Source organism: Dermochelys coriacea, chromosome 2 (genome assembly GCF_009764565.3).
Source record: "Dermochelys coriacea isolate rDerCor1 chromosome 2, rDerCor1.pri.v4, whole genome shotgun sequence".
NCBI lineage: Eukaryota > Metazoa > Chordata > Testudines > Dermochelyidae > Dermochelys > Dermochelys coriacea.
Window position 1 is genome coordinate 234,740,317 of NC_050069.1, and position 23,967 is coordinate 234,764,283.

General features: G+C 38.4%; 1 protein-coding gene across 1 annotated transcript in view; it reads left to right on the forward strand.

The window, feature by feature from the left end:
• Window positions 1-23,967, forward strand: part of SPAG6 (sperm associated antigen 6) — a 47,831-nt gene that overhangs the window by 20,656 nt on the left and 3,208 nt on the right. Inside the window, exons 4-10 of the mRNA XM_038393346.2 lie at window positions 904-1,087; window positions 8,960-9,165; window positions 10,121-10,294; window positions 12,256-12,408; window positions 14,172-14,363; window positions 15,409-15,525; window positions 20,498-20,643. Of these exons, the coding sequence (XP_038249274.1) occupies window positions 904-1,087; window positions 8,960-9,165; window positions 10,121-10,294; window positions 12,256-12,408; window positions 14,172-14,363; window positions 15,409-15,525; window positions 20,498-20,643 (1,172 nt within the window). The remainder of the gene's footprint in view (window positions 1-903; window positions 1,088-8,959; window positions 9,166-10,120; window positions 10,295-12,255; window positions 12,409-14,171; window positions 14,364-15,408; window positions 15,526-20,497; window positions 20,644-23,967) is intronic.

Consider the following 23,967-nt stretch of genomic DNA (forward strand, 5'->3'; position numbering starts at 1 on the left):
AGAGAGATGGCCAAGTGCACAAAGGGGAGCATGCTATGCTGTCCTAAGAGAGTTAGAGAGGAAGGGTGATCCAGTGTTTAGGGTACTAGCTTGGGACTTGAGAGACGTTGAGCAGATCATTTAAGGCCAGCATTTTAATGGTATGTAGGTACTTAATGATATACATAGGCAGCCAGTGGAATTTATAACGGCACATAAAGCAGGCTAGTGCCTAATTCTCATAGACTTCATTGAAACTTAGGCACCCAACTCACTTAGGAATTTTTGAAAATCTTATTAGGCATCTATCTGCATCATTAGGTTCCTAAATACTCTTGAAAATCTGGCCATTAGTCTGTATGTTCCCCATCTGTAAAATGGGAGTAATATTATTGGGCTTGTGAGGATAAATACATTCTATAATATTGGAGGCCATATAAATACCTTAGATAGAATCTGTCCGGGATCTTTCCCTGTGCTGGGGGCAGATAGGTGCATAACATACACAGTCTGGTCCAACAGATCAGATTTATTGTATTTGCATAGCTTTTGTGAGTTATGAGCATTAATTTATGCAGATATATGTATCTTTCCTGTTACCTTTTTGTCACACCTCCTCAACCCTCCCATTTTGTCTGTTTGTTTATCTATTGCATACTGTCAGCATCTTAGATTGTGAGCTGACTAGGACAGGGTCTGTATGTGTTAATTTGTTCAGTGTCTTGTACAATGGAGCCTTCATCCCTAATTTGGGTACTTATGTGCTACTGCAATAGGAATTAATCAATTAATTCAGTAATAGTAAAATCAATCAATTAAGTAATAGTAAAATACTTATTTTAATATTTGTTCTGATCTTTTTGATTTTTGAAGTAAATGATGTTAGTAAAAATGTATGTTTTGTTTTGTTTCCAATTTGTGTAGCGTTTCTACAAGAAAGCAGCTGCATTTGTGTTAAGAGCGGTTGGTAAACATTCTCCTCAGCTAGCCCAAGCAATAGTTGATTGTGGAGCACTGGATACACTTGTGATTTGCTTGGAAGATTTTGACCCTGGAGTAAAGGAAGCTGCAGCCTGGGCACTTGGGTATATTGCCAGACATAATTCAGGTAATAGGTTTTGTGTGTGCTATCTTTCACCGTAATATTGTTTGTTTAAACGTGATTACACATTGTGATAAGTTGATTTATTGTAATTTATAACTCAGAAAATGATTTCCCCCCGACATTAAATCTTACATTTGGAATTGAATTCTACTCTATTTTACCAATCCACCAAGTTTCAGATCTTGTGTAACACCTGTATATTTGGCAGACCTTAATGCCTGGCAACATGAGAGAGGCATTCCCCCATGAAATGCCCTTTGGCTTAGGAGGAGATGCATTGGGATGAGGACCAGCAAACCACAGATTCTGACTTCACCACTTTTACTGATGGTTTTAATATTTCTGTGCACTTCATAGCCCTTATTACTGAACAAGGACTCCTAATCCCTCCAGCATTTATTCCCTTAATTTAACAAATAGCATAACTGAGAGGTTGTACAACATCACTTCTGGGAAAACTCGGAATAGAACTGATGTCACCTAACATCACAGAACCAAATCTCATCTGCTTGGCTGCACTGCCTTTCAGAACAAATGTGCCAAATCTATTGGCTTGACTATACTATCTGTAATCATTGCTCTTAACCTCTAGACAACGCTCTTCTCCCAGAGACAGGAACAGATCCCAGGAATCTGGTACCCAACAGTCTACTACTCTCTCACATATAGTTGTGTAACACTACTTTTAATGTGTATATCATGTTCCTATTTAAGGACTGATCCAGGGTAATAGCTTACTTCTACCAGTTGTTCCTTTAGTTCAAGTGGTAGAGGGTTGTGGAGTTAAGGGTTGTGAGGTCAAACTCCCCTGACCACTTGTATGTGAGGGGGAAATAGCTGGAGTTTATTTGGATGAAAGAGCTTAGTGTGTTGACCCTGGAATAATTGTAGCTGTTGAAATGATTTTATATTCTGAAATATTGTATTTAGTATGAATTTGAATGTTGTCTTTTGTTGTGTTTATGTGAGTGGGCACTTGATTATAGATTGTGGGAGATCTTGCTTATATGTCCAGAGAGTAGGAGACCTTGCTTGTGTAAGCTCCCAAAAGGTCAGCACTTGATTTAATAAAGTCATCTTTCCAGAACTTCTGTCCATGTAGACCAAGCTCCGACCTCTTCCTGATGGAACAGCTCAACTTCTGACTTTTAACAACAACTTCTGACAACAAATCCGACTTTTTTGTTCCTGTCCAGCCCTCTTCCCATCCCTGTTTCCTTTAGTGAATCACAGTGCTAGTTCTTCCTGTCCAACACTGCTACTTTGAACATTTTGATACTACCTTGTGAGATGATTTGGGCCATAGGTGTAACTGTCTCATTACAAGGGGTCAAGCATGATCCACAAGCTAGAGAAAGAAATCTGGGAAGAAAGGTGGGAAAGAAAACACTTTAATTTCTGATGCATACATATAAAAAGATCCAAGTGTAATTGACAGGAAATAGCTTCTGCTGGTTCTGATTCCCAACATCACCCCCAAACTTGTGAGTCCTAGAATTGCAGTTCTTTTTCAGGTGATTTCAAGTATTGTCTGAGTAATTGGCTCCAATTTCAGACTGCTTCAGTGAATGTGCGATCTTGTCTCATCAGGTCCACTTAGATAATTGGCTAGGTGATAATACTGATGAAAAGGATCTGAGGGTTATAGTGGATCACAAATTGAATACAAGTCAACAATGTGAAGCAGGTGCGAAAAAGTCTAATGTAATTCTGGGGTGTTTTATCAAGAGTATTATATGTAAGACACCGGCGGTAATTATCCCATTCCACTCTGCATTGGTGAGGCCTCAGCTGAAGCACAGACTGCAATTCTGGGCTCCACACATTAGGAAAGATGTGGATAAATTGGAAACAGTCCAGAAGAATGCAACAAAAATGATGGCAGATTTAGTAAACCTGCCCTATGAGGAAAAATTAAAATAACTGGATATGTTTAGTCTTGAGAAAAGAAGACAGGAGGAGGACCTGATAACAGATACATTAAGGGCTGTTACAAAGAGGAATTTATCAGTTGTTCTCCATGTCCACTGAAGGCAGGACAAGAAGTAATGGGCTTAATCTCAGGGAGATTTAGGTTTGATATTAGGAAAAACTTTCTAATTATAAAGGATAGTTAAGTTCTGGAATAGGCTTCCAAGGGGCGTTGTGGAATCCCCATCATTGGAGGCTTTTAAGAACAGGTTGGATAGTCTAGATTTACTTGGTTCTGCCTCAGCACAGGGGGCTAGACTTGATGACCTCTTAAGGACCTTCCCAGCCCTACATTTCCATGATTATATGAAAACAAGCCAGATTCTCAAAGGTGCCACATGTCTCAGGGCATTGGTAAGAGATAGAGCTTTGCACCTATTTGTCACCAGTTTGAATCCAGTCCAGTTCAGTAGGGATTAAAAATTACCATCTAATGGATGTTTGGTGGCCCCTGTACGAGAGAAGTTTGACAGATCTCAGTTCCAGCTCCTGCATCATAAGCTATGCTTTGCATGAATTGGCAGACCTGAGAGAGAGATGAACAACTGGATGAATCGTGAGACTGAAATACCCGTTTTCCCTAATGGAAGTTGTTCTCCTCCTGCACCCTCTTTAGGATTGATGCATGCTGGCAGTGTGTGGGACTTCATCAGAGCCATCAAGCAAATCCTCTCATCAGCAATAAATTCATACAATTTGTTTAATACTAACATTATTGTTATATGCAAATTAGTTCATTAAAATATACATAAAATGTTACACATGAAGGGGAATCTTTCATACCATGAAGCTTTGAGGTTAAAGCCCTGGAATCCCCCTCTCTCAAACTGGTGACTTGTATCCTAGTTGTTGCACAAAACTTGGTGGCTATGATTTTAGTTTATAATGAATAGAAATAAGGCCTGGTTGGTGGCTTAGCAGTATAATTTCATGGCTTCATAGAGAGAACAATAATTGGAATACTCATCTCAGTTCTTCATGAAGATGTGTGAGTATTGTATCAATCCTGTATCAGCTTCAACTGACTGATCTGGGTGGGATACAGTGTTCTAAAGGTAACAAAGGGCATAGGGCCCAGTTCAACTCCCCCTGAGGTAAATGGGAGTTTTACATTTGTGATAGCTGCCGTCTTGGTCAACATACGAGAAAGATTGAACCCAGAACTGCTACAGGTCATACAGGGGCCACCAAACATCAAGAGCCAAGGCGCTGTAGCTGTGGAACATAATAACTCCTATCTTTTGCAGAGTGGCACAGAGGAGGAACCTGTGATACACTCACTAGTGGCAGGTTTCAGAGGGGTAGCCGTGTTAGTCTGTATCAGCAAAAACAACGAGGAGTCCTTGTGGCACCTTAGAGACTAACAAATTTACTTGGGCATAAGCTTTCGTGGGCTGTACCCCACTTCATGAGATGCATGGAGTGAAAAATGCACTGATGAAGTGGGTTATAGCCCACGAAAGCTTATGCCCAAGTAAATTTGTTAGTCTCTAAGGTGCCACAAGGACTCCTCATTTTTGCTGATACAGACTAACACGGCTACCCCTCTGAAGCCTGTCATTATGGTTGAATTTGTCTGCCTACACCAGCAGCTTAGCTGTGCATTTGGTTCCCTGTAGCCATACTTCCACTCTTACTTTTTGGACAGCTTGTCCTCTTTCTGAATCTGGTGGTGATTTCCATTCTGCACCAAGACCTCTCCTCTATGGAGGGCCAGAAGATTTATTTTGTAGCCCCTGGCTTTTCACTTCCTGCCCTCTTATCTTTACAATTCATCATCATCATCATCACTCCCATAACCATATTGATCGTTGGGGCACCATCACTGATGAGCAATCAACCAATTACTGTTAACTAACACTTTTTTACACTAGTAATAGTCAAATGTACATTTCTTTTGACACTTCTGGGGCCTGATCCAAAACTTTTGGAAGTCAGCGTAAAAACCCACATTGATTTCATTGGACTTTGAATCAGGCTCTTAATGACTGCTGCTCCCTGTTCACTTTCCACTTCTGGTGACCAACAAAACTCATGACTTGATCTCAGCTTCAGTTAGGTACAACTGCATCCTTTCCATTGTCTGTAATCTTGGTGTCATTGACTCTGAGGTTTCCTTATCCCTTCACATTTTCCATGTCTGCAAATCTTCCTGTTGGCCTCTCAACAGTGTTGTCCATGTATGTCAGTGCCTTGACTCTACCTTGCTGGAATCCTCCTTTCATTTTTGGTTATCTTGACAATAGCAATTCCTTTTACAGACCTCTCCTGTTGCCCAGCATAATGCTTCCTGCTTTCTCTTGTGGACAGAGAAGAACTGCCACATCAGACACGTGAGCAGACAATTCCCCTTGTTCCCAATTTCAGGTTCCAGTTCAAAACTACCCTTCTTGTTTTCAAAAATGTTTCAAGGACCAGCACCAGACTGCCTCAGGAACCTCTCATCTCTCTGCTTCTCCTCCCTCTGTTCATTAGGCACTGGCCTCCTCTCTGTCTCTCCACATAATCTTTACACTTTTTGTGATGAAGATGATTTTATTGCATCTCCTTCCATCCAGATCAGCTTCCCTGTCTTTCTTTGTCTCTCCATTTGCTTTCAAACTTCATCTGAAAAGATATTTTTTCTCCCTTTCCTTATCAGTTTTTCCACCCTCTCTCTCCCTCTGCGTGTGTGTGTGAGAGAGAGAGAGTGAGAGAAAAAAACTTTTGCAATTGTATAATTTAACTCTCTAAAGTGTCTTGGAGGGTGTATAGGTTGAATGAAAGACACTATAGAAAGTGATGCTATATTGAATCTCTTTTTGAGAAAAATAAATTTTGTTTCACATGTGCACGTTGCAAATAAACACAAGCAAATGAGAAGGTTTCTGAAAACAGATGATGAGTGTTTCTTTGACCACTGCTCTTTCTTGCTGCATGTTGGCAGGGCTTAAACTGGGCTGCGCCAACTCAAAGAATGTATGGATGGAAAAAATCATTTGGCCACTAGTGGAGAGAGAACACAGACCTAATGATAGCATTTGGGAAGAGCATTTGGGATTTTGGGCACGGAGAGCAAGGGAAGTGATGGGGTAGGATATGACAGTGAGGATAGGTAGCAAGATTGGGGGCAGAGGGGAAATGAACAGTTGGAATCTTGTAGCTACTTTGAAACCAGTTGGAATCTTGCGTCTCTCCTTAAATACTGACATGAGCAAATATGGGGCCTGATCTCCTCCCCCATGCTATAGGAAAGCTTATAAGAGAAGGCTAAAGGAATTAAAATCTCCACAAGGTAAACATCACAGAGATTTCTCTGCAATTTTTCTGTTGGGGGAAGAATTTGTCCCAGTCTCCCCTAAAGAACAGGCCACAGGGACCACACACAAAGCTCCTGAATCTTGGGGAATCAGAGATAAGCCAGGGCCACTGAATTTGTCATTGGCTGACCCTACTCTTTGGCAGCATAGCTCCAACAAAGCCATGCCAAGAAGGCACCCTTTAAATGGAGATTTTCCCATCAGTGTTATGCCCCAGGCCATGTTACATTTCTGTCTTGGGTGATGCTAGGCATTAGTGGCAGGGGGGATGGGAATGATATGCGTTTCCCTGCAGCCCTATCTCAACCTGCTCACTCCTCTGCCATCCCACCTTCCCCCTATCTTTGTGGATCTTAGGGGTGCAGTTGGGAGCCTACATTAATTATGTCTTTAGCCATAACAGATACAAACAGATACATCTTACAAACAATATCAGAAAAGCAGATACTCATGGTTCATACTGGTCATGTTTAAAAAAGTATTTAAATGTCATCAGTTTCCTAGACCTTCAGAAAAGATTTAAACTAAATCACACTTAGTTTGTGTTCCTTTTTAAATTTTGTGGATCATTAATTTAAAAAAAAACAAGTTAGGGCTTAGCGGTGACCTTAAGACATTATACCACTTCTCCTCTTCCTCCTTTTTCTTTATAAAAGGTGATGACAATATCCTGACAGTAAGCCATGAAATATATTTTTCCAGCAGCATCACCTATCTCCTTGATGTGATTTCCTTGGCATCATCTCCTTGGCAGTCTTCAGGCAATTGCGATGATGCCTTTGAAGTTGCCTCTAAAGAGGCTGTTACATTAGTAGGCTGCTCAGCTGGACTGTCTGTTTTTATTTTTCTGGATATTCTCTTCCTTTAACAGACCTTTTGATTAGGAATAAATCATGTGTCTACATCAATTAGTATACAATACCAAAACATATTTTTGGTGGGAGTCAAGTATTACTTTACACATTTTTCATTACAAATACATAAATGGAACAGTTTGTCACTTGCTTTCAATATCTTTGTGCTCAAATAACCTTCTTTACTAAATTTTGTTTTGAAGTTGTGAATTGTAAATGCACACTCCAACACAGAGTTTTGTTGAAATCCTGGGCTTTGTATATATATGTATCGCTTTACCTTTTAGAGAGAGATATCTGCTGTGTGAGCGTGTATTAGATGCATATGACTTGGGTATATACGCAAACCCCTAATTTTCAATAAAATATTTCTTTGAAAGTGAACCCTGGAAGATTAATTGTAATAATCTTTTAAAAATTCCTGTATTTATAATATAAATATTGCTTCATAAAATAATTACTTTAACCATGTAAAGTCCTAAGTACAGTGTAAAAACATGTGTGTTCAATGCATGTCTGGGTGAGCATCTATGGTCTACTAATTCAAAAAACACAGAGTCATAAAGATGATTTGGGTACTAACAAAATACAAGCAGCATAATGACTGCATAACTATACATACTTAATGAAAGATTGTGTGCGTGTGTATGTGTGTGTGTGTGTGTATATATATATATGTATATGTTTCTTAATAGGGAAAGCCTTGATTGATGGACTGTAAATGAAAAGCTAAGCTAGGTCCTTGAAATACAATAGCCATATGTTGCCATGGTACTGTAAACCAAGTTAAATGTTAAAGATAAGAATGGATGTGCATAACAAGGATAGAACGTAGCAAAACCTTATTTAAGACACTAAAAGGTTATTTGAAACTAATGTGTTTTGTATTCATTACTTAACATCTTAAAATGGCTATCATGTAGTTTTTGCACCTCATTATCTAATAATTTCTTATTTCATTACTGTGATTAATGCCAAATATAGGGAAAGAGCTAATGAATTTCTAATACTGCAGTTCTTGAATAAGTCAGCTAATTACATGTTTTTTAAAATTAAGATGAAGTTAGCTAAGGATGTTGTGCTAAACCCAAATGCATAATCTCACAATGAAAATACACCTCATTTAGCTAAATATATGTGGTAGAATTTGTATTTTAGTGCCATCAAAATGTTCTTCTTTTAAATGGATGGTGGCAATTCCTAGTTGGGTTCTGTTACAAAACAAGGTGCTTTTTTTTTTTTCAATGAACAGTATAAAACATATGTTTTTTTAAAAAAATAGTATTGCTGTATTTGGCACATGATCCATATTAATATCTGCTTATCATTTAAACGGACAAAATGTTGTCTAATTAGGGTGGTTGGTAAAATTTTGGTACTTTAGCTTTCTCTGTTGTTAGCCATGCATAAAATGCTTGCCTATTGATCAGTGCAGAATAGCCAGGGCTTAAACAGCTGACATCTGCTTACTCTTTTTTTTTTTTTTTAAACACAGAATAACAAACCATTTCAGCTTAATCTACCTCAAATGTGTGCATGTAAATGGGGGTCCATCTATTGACCTGTATTCTTTTCAGTTGTGGATTGGTCCACATGGTTTATGAAACCAGGAGGGCTGATTTGAAATGCAGATGTCGAGACAGTGAAGTACACCCTCCCCTTTTTCCTTTGCTCTATCTGTCAGGGTGAAAAATGGCTTGCACAAGGGTCAGTCACCCATACTCACTTAATTACTTTTCTTGGACCTACAGAACTGTCACAAGCTGTGGTGGATGCAGGAGCTGTTCCTCTTTTAGTACTCTGTATCCAGGAGCCAGAAATTGCTTTGAAAAGGATTGCTGCCTCAGCCCTCAGTGATATTTCAAAGCATTCTCCAGAGTTAGCCCAGACAGTAGTGGATGCGGGGGCTATTGCTCACTTAGCTCAGATGATCCTGAACCCTGATGCTAAACTGAAGGTACTTAAATTTTTTTTTCTAAATTACACCAGGCATTATTTGTTACTAAACTGAGGACATTGGTATCCATATTTATTTAGAAAGATCTTATTGAAATGTCTAACAAAAAAAGCATAACTACACAATTGATAAAGAGTTCTGATTATTTTTGTGTGTTCAATAGCTCTTCAATAAGAAACAGTGAAACTAGTCTTTCAAATGAATAGTGTTTGTTCTAGGGCAGCAGTGCACAGAGAGGTTTATGTAGTAACATCTAAGAAACAAATTTGGTATTAAATGTAAAATCCAAGCCCCTAAACTTTAAAACCTGTTAAATGGATTTAATAGGTATTATGTGCACAACTCAGTTACTGGAAAGCAGAGTTACACATTTCTGGTTGTGTTATAAAAACATTCCAGTTTAATATTTAAATACAATAATGTATTTGTTTTTTGAATACATTGAATATTTGTTTCAATAGCTCATAAGTTGTCATATTTATAGTTTAGTTTATAGAAAATATAGTTCCATTCCTGTGTACAGTTTTACTGTCTTATTCTTACAACTATAAATAAATAATAAAATATCATGATTAAAAAGAATATAGCTAAACACTTAAAAAAGGAATATTTTAAATATAAGATTTGTGGTCTCAATCGTATGGTTTGCAAGCAAAAACAATTACTATAGGTTTCTATATTTTCTTTTAAGATATAGTGTTAAATTGTGACTTGTATTTGTGTTTCTGTTATATAGCATATTTTAAGAGGTAAACCTAAGGAGAAACTTTTATTAAATACTAGTGAATACTCTCAGCTATTAGACTGGTATGTGAATTGACTCAATATAGCTTTGGTTGTTTGCTCAGTGTTGCTTTGTTTTTTCATGGAGCAGACTGTGTATATGATGACACTCTGTGTGCTGTGGGGTGTTTGTATAATAATAATAATTTATAAAACGTTTTCTGTTTACTAGCGTCAGGTGCTTTCAGCTCTCAGCCAAATAGCAAAGCATTCTGTGGATCTTGCAGAAATGGGGGTTGAAGCAGAAATTTTCCCAGTTGTACTCACATGCCTGAAGGACTCAGATGAATATGTCAAGAAAAATGCTGCAACTTTAATTAGAGAGATAGCAAAGCACACGCCTGAGGTAACGCCTTGAAAATGCACATACAAGGTCGCATCATTAGATTTTACATTTTAAATACAATGCCGTATTATTCCGTCATTTGCTTTTAAAAAGGGAGGGCAAAAGGCTCGATGTCATTTCCACTAGAAAAATATGGAAATGTTTTTGTTGGTGTTCTGAGATGTGAATTGAATATGAATTGGATTAGGAAACTATGAACAATGTACATAATTAGCTTTTCCTTACCAGTAGGTCTAAGTGCAGAGAATGAGGAGTGCACTAATAATAATAATAATAATAATAATAATAATAATAAATAATAAAACCACAAACATTAAAAAATTATGAGTCAAGATACCCCCTTATCCCTCCAATCATGAGATTGGCTTAAACATCATGAGATATTTTAAAATGCTGGGATTTTTTTCTTTTCCTTCTGGTTGTTGAGCCTTTAGGTGATACTTGAGTCACATTTCAGGTTTTTTCCACAGCCATAAAAACTTGCTTTTAAAAAGCAAGAAAAACTTGCTTTTAAAAAGCCTAGAAAGCTGGGCTTCTGAACTACAGAAACTGGAGGCTTGAAACTAAATGCTAAATATCATAAGACTCAAGATAAAATCACAAGAGTTGGCCACAATGGTCTGTGAATAATTGTGCCCTAACCAGGCTCTAGATAGAATCTAATGACTCTCATTGACACTGGAAAGTTCTAATCCACAAGCTTGACTTTAGACTGATAGCTATTGAACCAAAATCATCCCTGCTGTAAATCAACTGAAGAAATTTGTGCTACACTAGAGCTGACTGGCCCCAGGATTTTTCTAAACTAGTCAGGTATATCATTTATATGAACATTCTGGAAATTGTCCCCTTGGCCTGCTTCTGCAAACACAAGGGAACTAGTACGGCAGCAGGATTTGGTGAGCTCATGCAGTGGTCCAAACCCCCTCAGTGCTGTGGAGCACATCTCTACTGGACTTCCCTATGCGTATTTGAGGGGACAGGGGAGGGGGGTGTGGGGCTGGTAGGTCTGAAGGCTGCAGTAGTAGTCCTGGAATAGCTTTGCGGCTGTTCTACAGCCTAAAGGGAGGATTCCTTCCCCTCTCTCTTGGACTTCCCTTCTGTTTTCTGTGGCTGTGCACAGATACAAGATTTGACCCTAAGTGACTGCAGTCAACAGCCATCTAGAGTATTTATATTTTTAAAGTACTTAACTTTTAAAGCAGTCATCTTCTAACCAAGCTGTTGCATTAATAAAATGGTCCTGTTCCTAAAATGCTTTGGGAATTTTAGATAAAACTGAAAATACCCATCAATATAGGTGGAAAAATCCCCCATAATAATATGAAATTAATATAATCTCTAAATGTTTGTGATGTCCTAAAGCACTCAAATGATGCTGTCTAAGTGATGTTAGAAGTGACATCATTTGGAAAAATATAAACCACAGTTTAATCTACTCTGTGGGCATTGAAGACCCCAGTCCTGATTATTCTTTGCACCAAGGCTTCTTAGAGCAAATTACACATGAACCTGCTTTAAGGACCCTTCACACACTGAGTGGTGTAATTGGGCCTTAGTGTAAATGAGCATCTGGCTCAATATGTATATTTCTACAAGTCATTAGTATGTTAAACTTTCGTCTGCATAATTCATCAATAAATACTTACTAAATAGGTTTTTGGATTAGGCAAGTCTATAACATTCAATGTCCAGCTTATCTTGCAGTAAAGTTAATAGAAAACAGAGACATTCATCACAATGTCATTGTTTTGCTACATTATTAGCACTCAGAAGTCCAAAGAATGGATCTGATTCATCACTCGGTTACTCCAGTTTTAGTCCAGTGTAACTAGATTGTGAACAATAGAAATACGCTTTTTAAAAACCAGGAGTGAAATACTTAATACTCTCCTGAGTACACTGCTTTATGGCTATAGATGCGCTACAGTATCTAATTTCTCTAGTTTATTTTCTTTCAGCTTTCACAGCTTATAGTCAATACAGGAGGAGTTGCTGCTGTGATTGATTGCATTGGCAACTGCAAAGGAAACATCAGGCTGCCCGGCATCATGATGCTTGGTTACGTAGCAGCTCATTCTGAGAACCTGGCAATGGCAGTGATCATCTCCAAGGTTAGCTCCTGCTTCATTGTTTTCTTATAACCTTACCGTGAGTTTCTGAGAAGAAGAGGTAGAATATAGTCCCACAAATGATTGGGTGGAGTGGTTTATTGGTTTGTTTAGTAATGCACATCATAGAAAAAGTACCAGCATATTTTTCTGTTTTGTATGTCCCTTAGGTTCTGATCCTGCAAACACTTAATCACATGCTTAACTTTCACCACTTGAGTAGCTCCATTGAAATCAGTGAAGTTACTCAAGCACTTAAAGTTAAGTACATGTATAACTGTAAGATCAGGGCCCTGGTTTTCAGTCATGTACTTGCAGATAACTATTAAGGAAAGAGTAAAACTACATCAGTATTAAATTTCACACTTGGCAGTAACAGTGCACTTAAACGGCTGATAAAACATATCCATTCTTTTCAATAATGAGACTAGACAGTTGTATGTAATTTTTAGGTTAAATTATTCAGTATAAGAATTATAATTTGTGTGCCTTTATTAAATAAACAACTTAACCATATTACAATTTTTTAAAACATGTATAGTTTTGATACTAGATGACATACCTAATGATATGAGTGCATCTTCTGTAATATTGCTCAAAGTGTTCAAAATGATGGGACAGTCTGGAAAAATAAGGTCCTTAATGAGTTGCTGCTTTTGTGCAGTGTTGGTATGGATTGGTTTACTAGAAAAAGCATCTGTTGAAATTATGCTGAGTTGCATTTGCACACGCAAAGACAAGAAAAGGTGTGACTTTCTATAGCCTGTTTCCTGTTAAAATGAATGTTTGTGCCCACATTATAATCCTTTTTGTAACAAGAATTTATGATGGCATATCATTTACTAAACCACTATGACTGCACTGCTACTAGTATAATAAATTTACAACAAAAATCATCATGCTTACACACAATCTTGGTCCCTGAAATGCAATATATAGTAGAAATATATAGAAATGCAATATAGTTTGATTCAGCTATGCATATGATACTTTGGATTTAATAAGTTTGATGTTTGTAGATTTTTCAGTTTTAAATGTATCTGTTTGATAGTAATGTTAGAGGGGAGGTGAATTACCATATTTACAATAGGCAATAAGAGGGTTTAATATTTCTTAAATATAATTGTATCTAACATAATGTCTTGATGTGTGTTAAGGCCAGTGGATAGCTGAATAGGTATTATGCATTATCAAAATACATAATTCTAATTATAAACTGGGCATGACTAAGGGAGCAATCTAATTGACGAAGGTCCCAGCTCATATGATTATGGGTCAACATCTCCCTAAGTAATAATGTATTAGTCGTTCTTAGATCAATTGTGTCCAATGAAAAAGGAAAAAATGACATTATGAAAGACTCCTGTTCATAAAAAAAAGTATAAAGTAAATAAAAAAATACTAAAGATCTTGGAACATCAGTGTCTGACAAAAATGGCAGCTTTGCTTTCAGCTGCAGCCTGAATTGTGGCATCTGCTCTTTGAATCCTTTAGAGTAGCTGACGTATTCACTCAAACTGCCCTCAAACTCAGAGAAACTGGCAGATTTAATATTCTCTCTCCAGTTAGACTTGTATAGATTTTTTAAAAAATTATTTCTGGCCACATAGTTGACTTGAAAAATGATAGCTCCATCCCATGTTCATCTAAAATTTATTCAAGCCAGAAAAATAGAAATAGAAGAAACAAGCTTTTTCTAATAATCTGTTTCAGTGTCTAGTCCTGCCCTAGATTCATAATGTTTGTGTTTTTAATGAATACTACAGGGGGTGCCACAGCTGTCTATCTGCTTGTCAGAGGAACGAGAAGATCATATTAAGGCAGCGGCTGCTTGGGCCTTGGGACAGATTGGAAGACACACTCCAGAGCATGCACGTGCTGTTGCTGTAACAAATGTGTTACCAGTGCTGCTTTCCCTGTATATGGAAACAGAAAGCTCAGAAGATCTTCAAGTAAAAGTAGGTGCAGTGTCTGAAATATTATGCATTGCTGTTAATCATCAGATTTAAGTCCTTCAAAATTAGAGTGTTAATTGTTATTCAATATTATCATGCTACCAGTCAGTGAGTGATGTCTAATGGTGTATTTTTATTTTTTGTACACATAAGCCTTTCTTACAATTTTATAAGTGCTGTCAGCATGAAATGTGTTTTTGCTGGCTTTAAAAAACGACTCTTGGGTAAAGGATAGTCCATATTTAGGGCCATCATTACACATTTACAAGGGGGCCAGTTACTGTCTGCATATTACCCTTTGTTGAAATAGATTTTTGTGTGACATTACAGGAAATGATGTAATGGTATAATATATGATATATATATCTTATCATATCATGTCATGCCATTGTGAAGGCAACTAGAGAATGATCAGCCTCAAATCTGTTGAGTAAGAAGACCCCACCTTTATATAGCCATTTTCAGAGTTTTAAGGTCAATGGTCACAAAATAAAAATTAAAAAAAGGCCAACATTCTCTGAACCTGCAGTCCTACTCAATTAGGTCATTACTTTCTGTACTTTCTCTGGTTTAAGACCCAAACACTGACGTACACTCACTTCCCTCTGCAGAGGTGGCAGTGCAAGGTGCGGCTCCAGACTGGCAGGGTCTCCTAATAAACTACTACTCAAATACAATCTTTTAAAAATGTTTTTAATTTAACTTTTTTTATCATATTACAGTACTTTAATTTATATTTATTTAGGGGGCCTGCTCCCTTTCCCCTTATACTCGGAGGAAAATTGCCATTACTTTGAATAGATAACTTAATAGGAATATGATGCACTGAAGGTTTGTTTTGCAGTTTGATAAGATGAGCCGAAAATTGATTCTTCATTAAATTAATTGATGGATTGTATAGTTTTGATTCAGAAAAATGCCCTTTTGAAATAATTCTGACCAAAAAAGCAAATTGATCAGACTTCAAACCCCAGGAATGTGGAACATAAATTCACATTGTTGTTTCATTGATGTCTTACTATAGACATTTTGTTTTGCATTTCAATAGACTAAAAAGGCCCTAAAGAACATCTTGCAGAAATGCACATATCTGCCAGCACTTGAACCCTTGCTGCATGATGCACCTCCAAATATTCTGAAACACATAGTTGGGCAGTTCAGTAAGGTAAGAAAAGGATCTGCTTGGTGAATGATAGATTAGCCATTTGTTACCTAGACAGCATGTTTGCAGTGTTGTTGTACCTTTGTTGGTCCCAGGATATTAGAGAGACAAGTGGGGTGGGTGAGGTAATATCTTTTACTGGACCACCTTATATTGGAGAAAGAGACAAGCTTTTGAGCTACACAGAGCTCTGTCTCTTTCACAAACAGAAGTTAGTCCAATAAAAGATATTATCTTGCCCACCCTATGTCTCCAGTTTAGACAGCATGTCAGCCAGTATTCTTGAAGTATTCCTAAAATCAATCTGGGCTGTTCTTTCAGGAGGTGGGTGGTAGGGACCTTAAATATATCCATTTTCCTTTTATTAAGCTAAGATACTACCTGGGACTGACCTATTCTAGCTGAAGAGGGGTAGATACTGCTGTCTCTAGAACTGTCAATGATAATCCTGGATGGGGAAGAAAGCAGTCACCATAAGTAAGGCTACGATTTAGTCACAGAGGTCACAGCAGTCACGGATTCTGTGATTTTACCAGACGTCCATGACTACTTCAGCTGAAGCTGTGGCTGGAGCCGGGACTATGCTCCCCACATAGTCCCATGGCTTCCACCGGTGGCCACTGCCAGGGCTGTGCACCTCTGCCCCATGGTGAGGGCTGCAGCTGGGGTTGTGCACCTCTGCTGCGGCTTGTACGGTTATTTTTAGTAAAAGTCACAGGCTCATGAATTTTTGTTTGTTGCTGGTGACCTGTCTGTGACTTTATTAAAATAACCGTCAAAAAATCTTTGCCTTACTCATAAGGAAGACATTGTCTTGCTCCTCTGCCAAAGTAGAAAATTAGCCCTTATGCAGAGCACCCCACGAGGTCAGTGCATCGCTTAAGTCCCACTGAAGCCATGTTTTAGGTCTAGTGCAAACTCTCTGCACAGGGGTGAATTGAATCAATTATTTGAAAAATTGTTTTAAAAGTAAAAGCTTCTCCAGTTCTGTGTTTTATCTTTTGACTCCAGTCCTGGACTAGGTGGAAAAATCCTAAATCTTCTTTCAAACGGTTTAAAATGTGCAATTGTGTCTGTTATTTCAGTAACAGATTTGAGCAAAATATAAAGAAAGATAAAAATTAATGTAATTAAAATATTTTATTTAAACTCTGAATAATTGTCATGGATGTTAGGTATTTTGAGTTTCTGCCATGGTGACCAGCTGTTAGGGAATCCCACTCCACTATAGGCCTTTCTCCTTTCAAATACAATACTGCATAATCCTTTAGTAGAGAGTGCCAGGTTGTCCTGCTGTGGTGTTCTTTGCTGGAAATGCCCAAATAAAATGTTCTGATATTATCTAGTACTACATTCCACAGGCTTATTTATACATCTGTCTAAATCAATAATGATTGCTCATTTGTTCAAAATACCAGTGCCATGTTGCTTATGTGTGTTGACCACTGGAGCTGGCCAGGAAACCATTTTCCTATCCTGCACAAAATTTTGAGGTACTGAAAAGTTCAACATCAGGATGAAAGGTCAATCTCAAAAATGTGTGTGAACTGAAAATCTGAAAAAATTCTTGGTTCAGCTCAGTTGAAACATTACATTTTGATTTTGACCATTTGAAATTTTTATATTCTTCTTTGAGTGCTGTCCCTATGGGTGCGCCACTTCAGATGTTGGTGCATCCTGGTGCTGTTGATCAGAGATTTTCTGCAGCAGTGTTTGGATGGGATGCGTATATGCAGTAGCTGTCTCGCTGCACTGTTGGAGTCTCATCTAACGTGTGCACAACCCAATCCCTTCAGTTCCTTCTCAACCATCCTTGGCTGAAGACGGAACTTGGGGCAGTGCATCAGCTTCTTCCCCTGTAGATAGAGATAAAAGAAAAATATTAGCTAGATACCTTAGACAAGTTAGGGTGAGAAATTACTATTTGTAATCAGTTTCTTTAGTGAATTAAGCTTAGGATGTGTATTTGTTTATTTTGCTCAGTGATCTGCTTTGTTCTGTTTGCTATCCATTATAATCACTTAAAATTCATCCTTTATAGTTAATAAACTTGTTTTGTTTTCTGAAACCCAGTTTGTGCAATTCATAAGTGGGGGAGGGAGCAAAGAGCTATGTCTATCTTCCTCTATGTTCAGGGAGGGGGCAACTTTCATGAGCTTACGCTGTATAGATCTCTATCCAGCACAAGACAATCTAATTTTGGGTTTGCACACCAGAGTGCTAGGCAATCCCCTGGCTGAGTCCTCCCACACAGCTGATCGCAGTCTCTGGGTGTCATTCTGAGTTGGGTGTGTCCCTACTTGTGTGAGTGCTGGAAAGGGGCTTGAGAACCTGTCACAGCAGCACAGAGTAGGGGCAGCCCAGGCTGGTGGGACAGGCGATCTCAGTGGGACCTCTGAACATCCGGTGGCACCCCAAAAAGAGGGTCCAATCCATCACATATCTCAGAGATCTGCAGAGCTGTTACATGGGCCTCAGAACATATGTTCGTTAACTAGTGAACAGTTACACAAGATTCACAAGCTGATGCCATGCTGGATCTAACAGTCCTCTCCTCCACTGTGCATGTAACTCCAAAGTCCCCGCAACCATAGTGGACACTGTTCTACAATCACCTGAAGTGGAACACCCACAGGGACTGCACTCGAAGAAGAGAGAGTTACTCACCTGGTGCAGTAACTGAGGTTCTTCAACATGCGAGTCCCAGTGGGTGCTTCACTACCCACTCTCCTCCCCTCTACTTTGGAGTTCGATACAAGGACTCTACAGTAGAGAAGGAACTAAAGAGGTCGGGCTGCATATGTGCTAGATGAGACTCCAACATTCAGTGTCCTGATCGAACACTGCTACGAAAAATCTCCAAACAACGGCACTGGGACATACCAGCACCTGAAGTGGAGCACCCAAAGGGGGATACAAAAAACTTCAGTTACTGCACAAGGTGAGTAACCCTCTCTCTCTTTTTTTTCTTTCTTACTATAATTAACTTACATTTCAAAAGGAAAAGCAGTTTCAACCTGGAAAAATGGATTTTTTCATTTAAAAAAATGTTAAAACAAAATGTTTTTTCAATTTTGAAAATAATGGTTGAAACTGACTCTTCCGCCTGAATGGTTTCAACAAATCAGCATTTTCTGATGAAAAAACATTTTGTCAAAAAATTCCCAACCAGCTCTGCTGACCACAGCAAATAATGAAGGGAGTTCTTAATAGCTAGCTGCCCATTGTATGGATTCTTGCTGTTTCTAATGCTGTAAATGGCTTGGACACAGTTTATATTGGATGACATGTTTGTTCTTTATGCTTCTCCTCACCCATTGCATTAAACAAATTATGCTTGGGTGGTTTATGTATAATGTATACATTTATATGAAGTTCTTTGCAGTAAAAGTGTTTCTTTTGCACCATAACTCTGAAATTCTCTGTCCTTGGACATTACGGAGATTGCTTCCCTCAGCTAACTTATAACCAAGTAAAAGCCTTATTGTCTAAAGTGCACTTCACTGTGGGGAGGCTATGGCCATTTGAACAATGCCCTGAGTACAGGTCTGTGCATCACCACACTGTCTCAGTGTGGGTTGAGGGAAAGACTGTGCCTCTCTGAGAAACACAGTCCCTCCCTAAGATCTCTCTTGATTAAGGGGAGGGTGCATCCTGCTCTCCCCAGCCAGCTTTGGGAGCCAGTATGGAGGGAAGAAGGGGTGTGGCTTACCCCCTTGCTATCGCCTTTTAGGTAGTTTGTGCCCTTGGATGCAGCAATTCCACAGTGAAGGGATTGTAATTGTTCCTGGCCCTTGCATGAAGTGGTAATGGGGACAAGCACCTTGCTTTCTCCCTTTGCCTTCTCTACCTGAGGGCCAGGACAGTCTGTTGTTTAATCCTTCTGAGGGTTTTTTATATGGTACAAAAGGAACTAGAGAAATGAAGTTTGTCTGATTAAACGGTTAGCCCATCTACATGATGGGGAACGTGTCTCATTCCCTTTCCCCACTCTTTTAGCAGAGTTGCTCTTTTTTTCCAACGTGCTAGTTAACAACAACTGAAACACAACCAAATTTAAAACCTGGTTTGCCCAGACAGATTTAATGGGGCCAGATCAAGTTATAAAGTGCTTTTGCCCATGTAGGGTTTAATCTACAGGGTTGGGTACAACCATGTTTAATCAATCATGGCTATTTTTGTGATGTAGATGTAGCTGACAGCTCATTGTTTCACTCCACATACCATTCTGGCCTAGTAGACCCACTGGCCAACTACTGCCATTCTTCTTTGCCTGCCCACAACCCTCCTCCTCCTCTGGAGAGAGCTGCATATCAGCATCATTCAGGGGGCTGCAAAATCCCTTTACTTACCACTTCTGCTTCCCATCTCCTTTTTGCAGAAGAAACATTGCATTTTTGCTATCTGTAGGGGTGCATCCATGGCTACACAGACGGACGGCAGGATTTGATCCATGATTTTTAATATCCAGGAACTTGAGTTGATAGTAACAATCCATATTAGATCATAAGAATGATATGAAAATTTGCTATACAAATAAACTGAGTGAATCAATATAAAAGACTTAAATAACTCAGTGGTAATGGGACAGGTGCAATTATCATTCCATGTTAGTTTTCTGTTTGTTTCATCTTCACAGGCATGTTGTTTTGTAGAAATAATTAAAAAATTAATTACATAAAGCTGTCATAAGCATTTTTTATGATTTACAGTGGTGTATATTAAATGAACAAGTCAAATTATGTTGCAGCTTAGTGGAGGTGGCTCAAGATTTCGTTGTTCCTAGTTAGCCAACAAGTTAAAATAAAACCTTTATTACAGGAGGGGCTACATCTTTGAATATTGGTTGCAATTCTGTTTTATCTCATTCCCTGTGTATGTTCTCTGATTTATTTTTTTAATATTAAAGCTTAGCAATGTAGAAGGCTCTTTTAAAGAAAAGTTTAACACTCATTATGTACTTCATTTTTTGTAGGTGCTGCCGCATGATAGCAAAGCACGACGTCTCTTTGTAACAAGTGGTGGACTTAAAAAAGTTCAAGAGATAAAAGCAGAGCCAGGGTCACTTCTTCAAGAGTACATCAACACTATTAACAATTGTTACCCAGAGGAAATAGTAAGGTGAGGAAACTGAAGTCGTAGCAATTCATAGTTGTTACATTGTTAGATTGTCTTCAAAGTGATGGCACAAAATGAGAGCTTTAAAATATAATTTAAGGTCTGTGTGAATGCCCTTTTAAAATTAATGATCATCTTTGGTTATCAGCTCCAAAGAGCAGTTGGATGAACAAAAAATTAGACAGACTTTCCTGTCTTTGTGAATGCTTTATTATTATCTTTTTAAAATTGCTTCTCAGGTTCAAATTTACCTCTTCCTAAATAAAGCCCAAGATTGACCTTTTGCAGGGAACTAAGTGGGAGTTGGGGAATAGAATTAACTCCCACATCTACCAGTCAGGCTCTGGGGCTGCAACACCACCCTTCTGGATGCCATGCTAATTGGTAAGCTGCAGTAGCAGTCTCTGCCCCATACATGGGGTATTCAGGCCATGGAATCCAGGTAATGTATCTTTTGGTGTCTCCTCTGACTTCCCCAACACTGTTCTTTGAGCTAACCTGTTCCGAGGCTTCACTGAAACTTCCTTCAGTGTACCAGGGTGCAGAGAGCCTCCTGCTCTGTTGCTCCAACCACAGCTGCTCCTTCCCTGAACCTCCTCATGAGGCTTAAGTGCTATATAAAGGACAATGCACTAGCTGTCTGCAACAAGGTGAGTTTTGCTTTTAATAAATACAGAAATACTGTTAAATAGCTGGCACTCAAAATTTCACCAACCTTAATTTATAACAAGGAGGGAAATCTCCTCCTGAATTCTAGATATCCATTTACCAGTTCTTCACTTCAGCAACATACTTATGGGGATGTTGTAGTGTTGCACTCCCTGTACTGTTCTTTGCATCAGCGTCATCAATTTTAACTATCATAAACAGCATTTGTTAGCTAATAGCAGTGCTTAATTTGTAATGAAAGGTGCTGGGGCTATGAACTGCCAAGCCTTGAGGTGCCAGGGCTCAGCCCTGGAAAGCTCTGGCGCAAGTTAAACACTGGCTAATAGCTGCTGCAAATTAGAAGTTGTACAGAAATGGAGTCCTGTTTGCTTCTGCAAGGGAAAACTCAGTGACTGCCAAAGCGGTAAAGAATCATCAAGACATTTTCAAGCTATGATACAATGATGTATGATACAATACAGAATAAAAAAAGACATTTGTTTACATTTTTTGGCTGTACTTCATGTTTCCGTTTGCTAAAAACTACTTTTTTTGTTATGGGAAGCAAGAAACATGCCATTTGTATAATGAAGAAAATGTGCCCTTTAAGCTCCCACCCCCCCCACGCCCGCCGCCTCTTTGGGCATTTATGGTGCTCCAGAGGTCAGGGCTGGATTTGTCCTTTAAAGCTGCTGTTTCAGGCTGTCTGTCTGCAGATTCCGGAAGACAGCTACATTAGTTTGCATTTGGAAAGGTTTTTTCACAAAAGCTAATGATGGATTTACAAAACAACTATATGAAGTTTTAAATTCTGTAGAAAATCAGTGAGGAGAATGGAGCAAACAAATTCTGTGCATTATTAACGCCACCACATGCTAGCATTTGGGATTTCTGTTTGAACACGTTTCAGTTATAACAAATCTTACTCCTATCTCCTTGTATGGCTCTGTATGGATCTTTAGACATACAGTATTACTGTGTTTTCTTAGGAACATACACAGTAATACAAGTCTCAGATATTATGCTGATGGGTATGGTATAAGAACCTAGACAGATAGCTAGCAGTGCAAGACTTCAGTACTATGTAGATTGAAGGCTCTTTCTGGTATAGCATTGAAGTGATTTTTGCTTATACAACTAGGGTGCATGCCTCCACTCTTAATAACTTTTAGAATTAAGAATAAATATAGCTAGCCTATTGGGCATAAATTGATGTCTGTATTCAAACCTTATTTGTTGTTCTCGAATAAGACGACCATAATATGATTTGGAAATATTGAGGTATATACAGCTATTTTCCTATTCCTCATTCCTTTCCTGGTTTGTGTGTTGATTTTGAAACTTCATCCAGCTCTCTTAAGTCTGATATTCATGTAACATCAAGAATGCAGGACGTGGTTTTTGTAAGCTTTGGTGGCTTGTAAAAAAGGGAGCAACTTGACTGTTGTAAATTCCTCAATGCAAAGTCTTCAACGAATTCCACTGACAAAGGAAATTCTCCAGAAGTTTCTCAAGGGAGAGAGACTTTGACCATGGTTGTTTCTAAGCAAAGCATTAGAAAAATTTAATGTAGTTTTTCTTGGTCTTATCTTGCCAAGTTGGAATAGAAACAAACTAGTCCAGCATAAAGAAATCAGTATGCAATGGACTTTCAAAAGCCTTTGTTAGGACTTTATTTGTGGGTAAATAAAGGATAAAATTCTCCCCTGGACCCTGTAGGTTAACAGAATTAATAATTCCTTTAGGTGTCTTTAGGATATTTCACCCCACGGATATAGATTTTTAAAAATTCCATGAATGATTTACCAAGTCAATGATCCTTTGTAGTTTGCAGTTTTTGTAGGTCATAAAAATAGGGCTTAATTTCCAAACAAGTGAGCATAAAAGTGCACATCTGACTTAGACATGCAAATATCCTGATGCACATAGGTGAGATTTTGCGTACATAGCTGGGTATTGGCATAAACACTGGCTTATACACACACTGGGGCACGTATGGATTTACATCAGATCCAAGTGTACATAAAATGTGCATAAATTTTAAAATTTGGCTTCTATGCAGTCTAAGCTGAGCATATTTATTAGAAATCTCAGTGCAGACAAAATTCTAGCATCTGTGTCAAACCATGAACTATAGTGTAATATGTTTGACGCCTGCAGGGTTGGAAGGATTTTATGAATTTTCACCAATGAACCTTTAGGTAAATAGTACAGTTCTGTTAAAAAAGCAAAAACAAAAAGCCTTCAACCGGTCAGCAGCAAGCTTATTCAGAAAAGGGCAGCCTACTTAAAAAATAAAATAAAATTAAAATAAAATGCTGGCCTCTGATTACTTGAAGCACACAACTGGTCTGTTCTCAAAGCCAGTCAGAATGCAGTAGGTCAGTAAAGTCACAGTGAATTTCTACTCTAATAAAAATCTCTCGAATAATATAATCTCCATCAGTCATTTGGTATTACAGAAATAAGATCATTGCCATAAAACTTTGTTACAAGATCACTGTTACTAACATTGTACATTAATCAACTTTTTGCCTTTGCATTAGTTTTCGACACGTGCACTTGCATTTCTCTGGCAGCCATAAACCATTATGCTGTGACAGCCATTCTGTGGAAACTCCTGCTTCGCATTAAGGGCCAGTGTTTCTCAAGATCTCAACACCCAGCAGCTCCCATTGA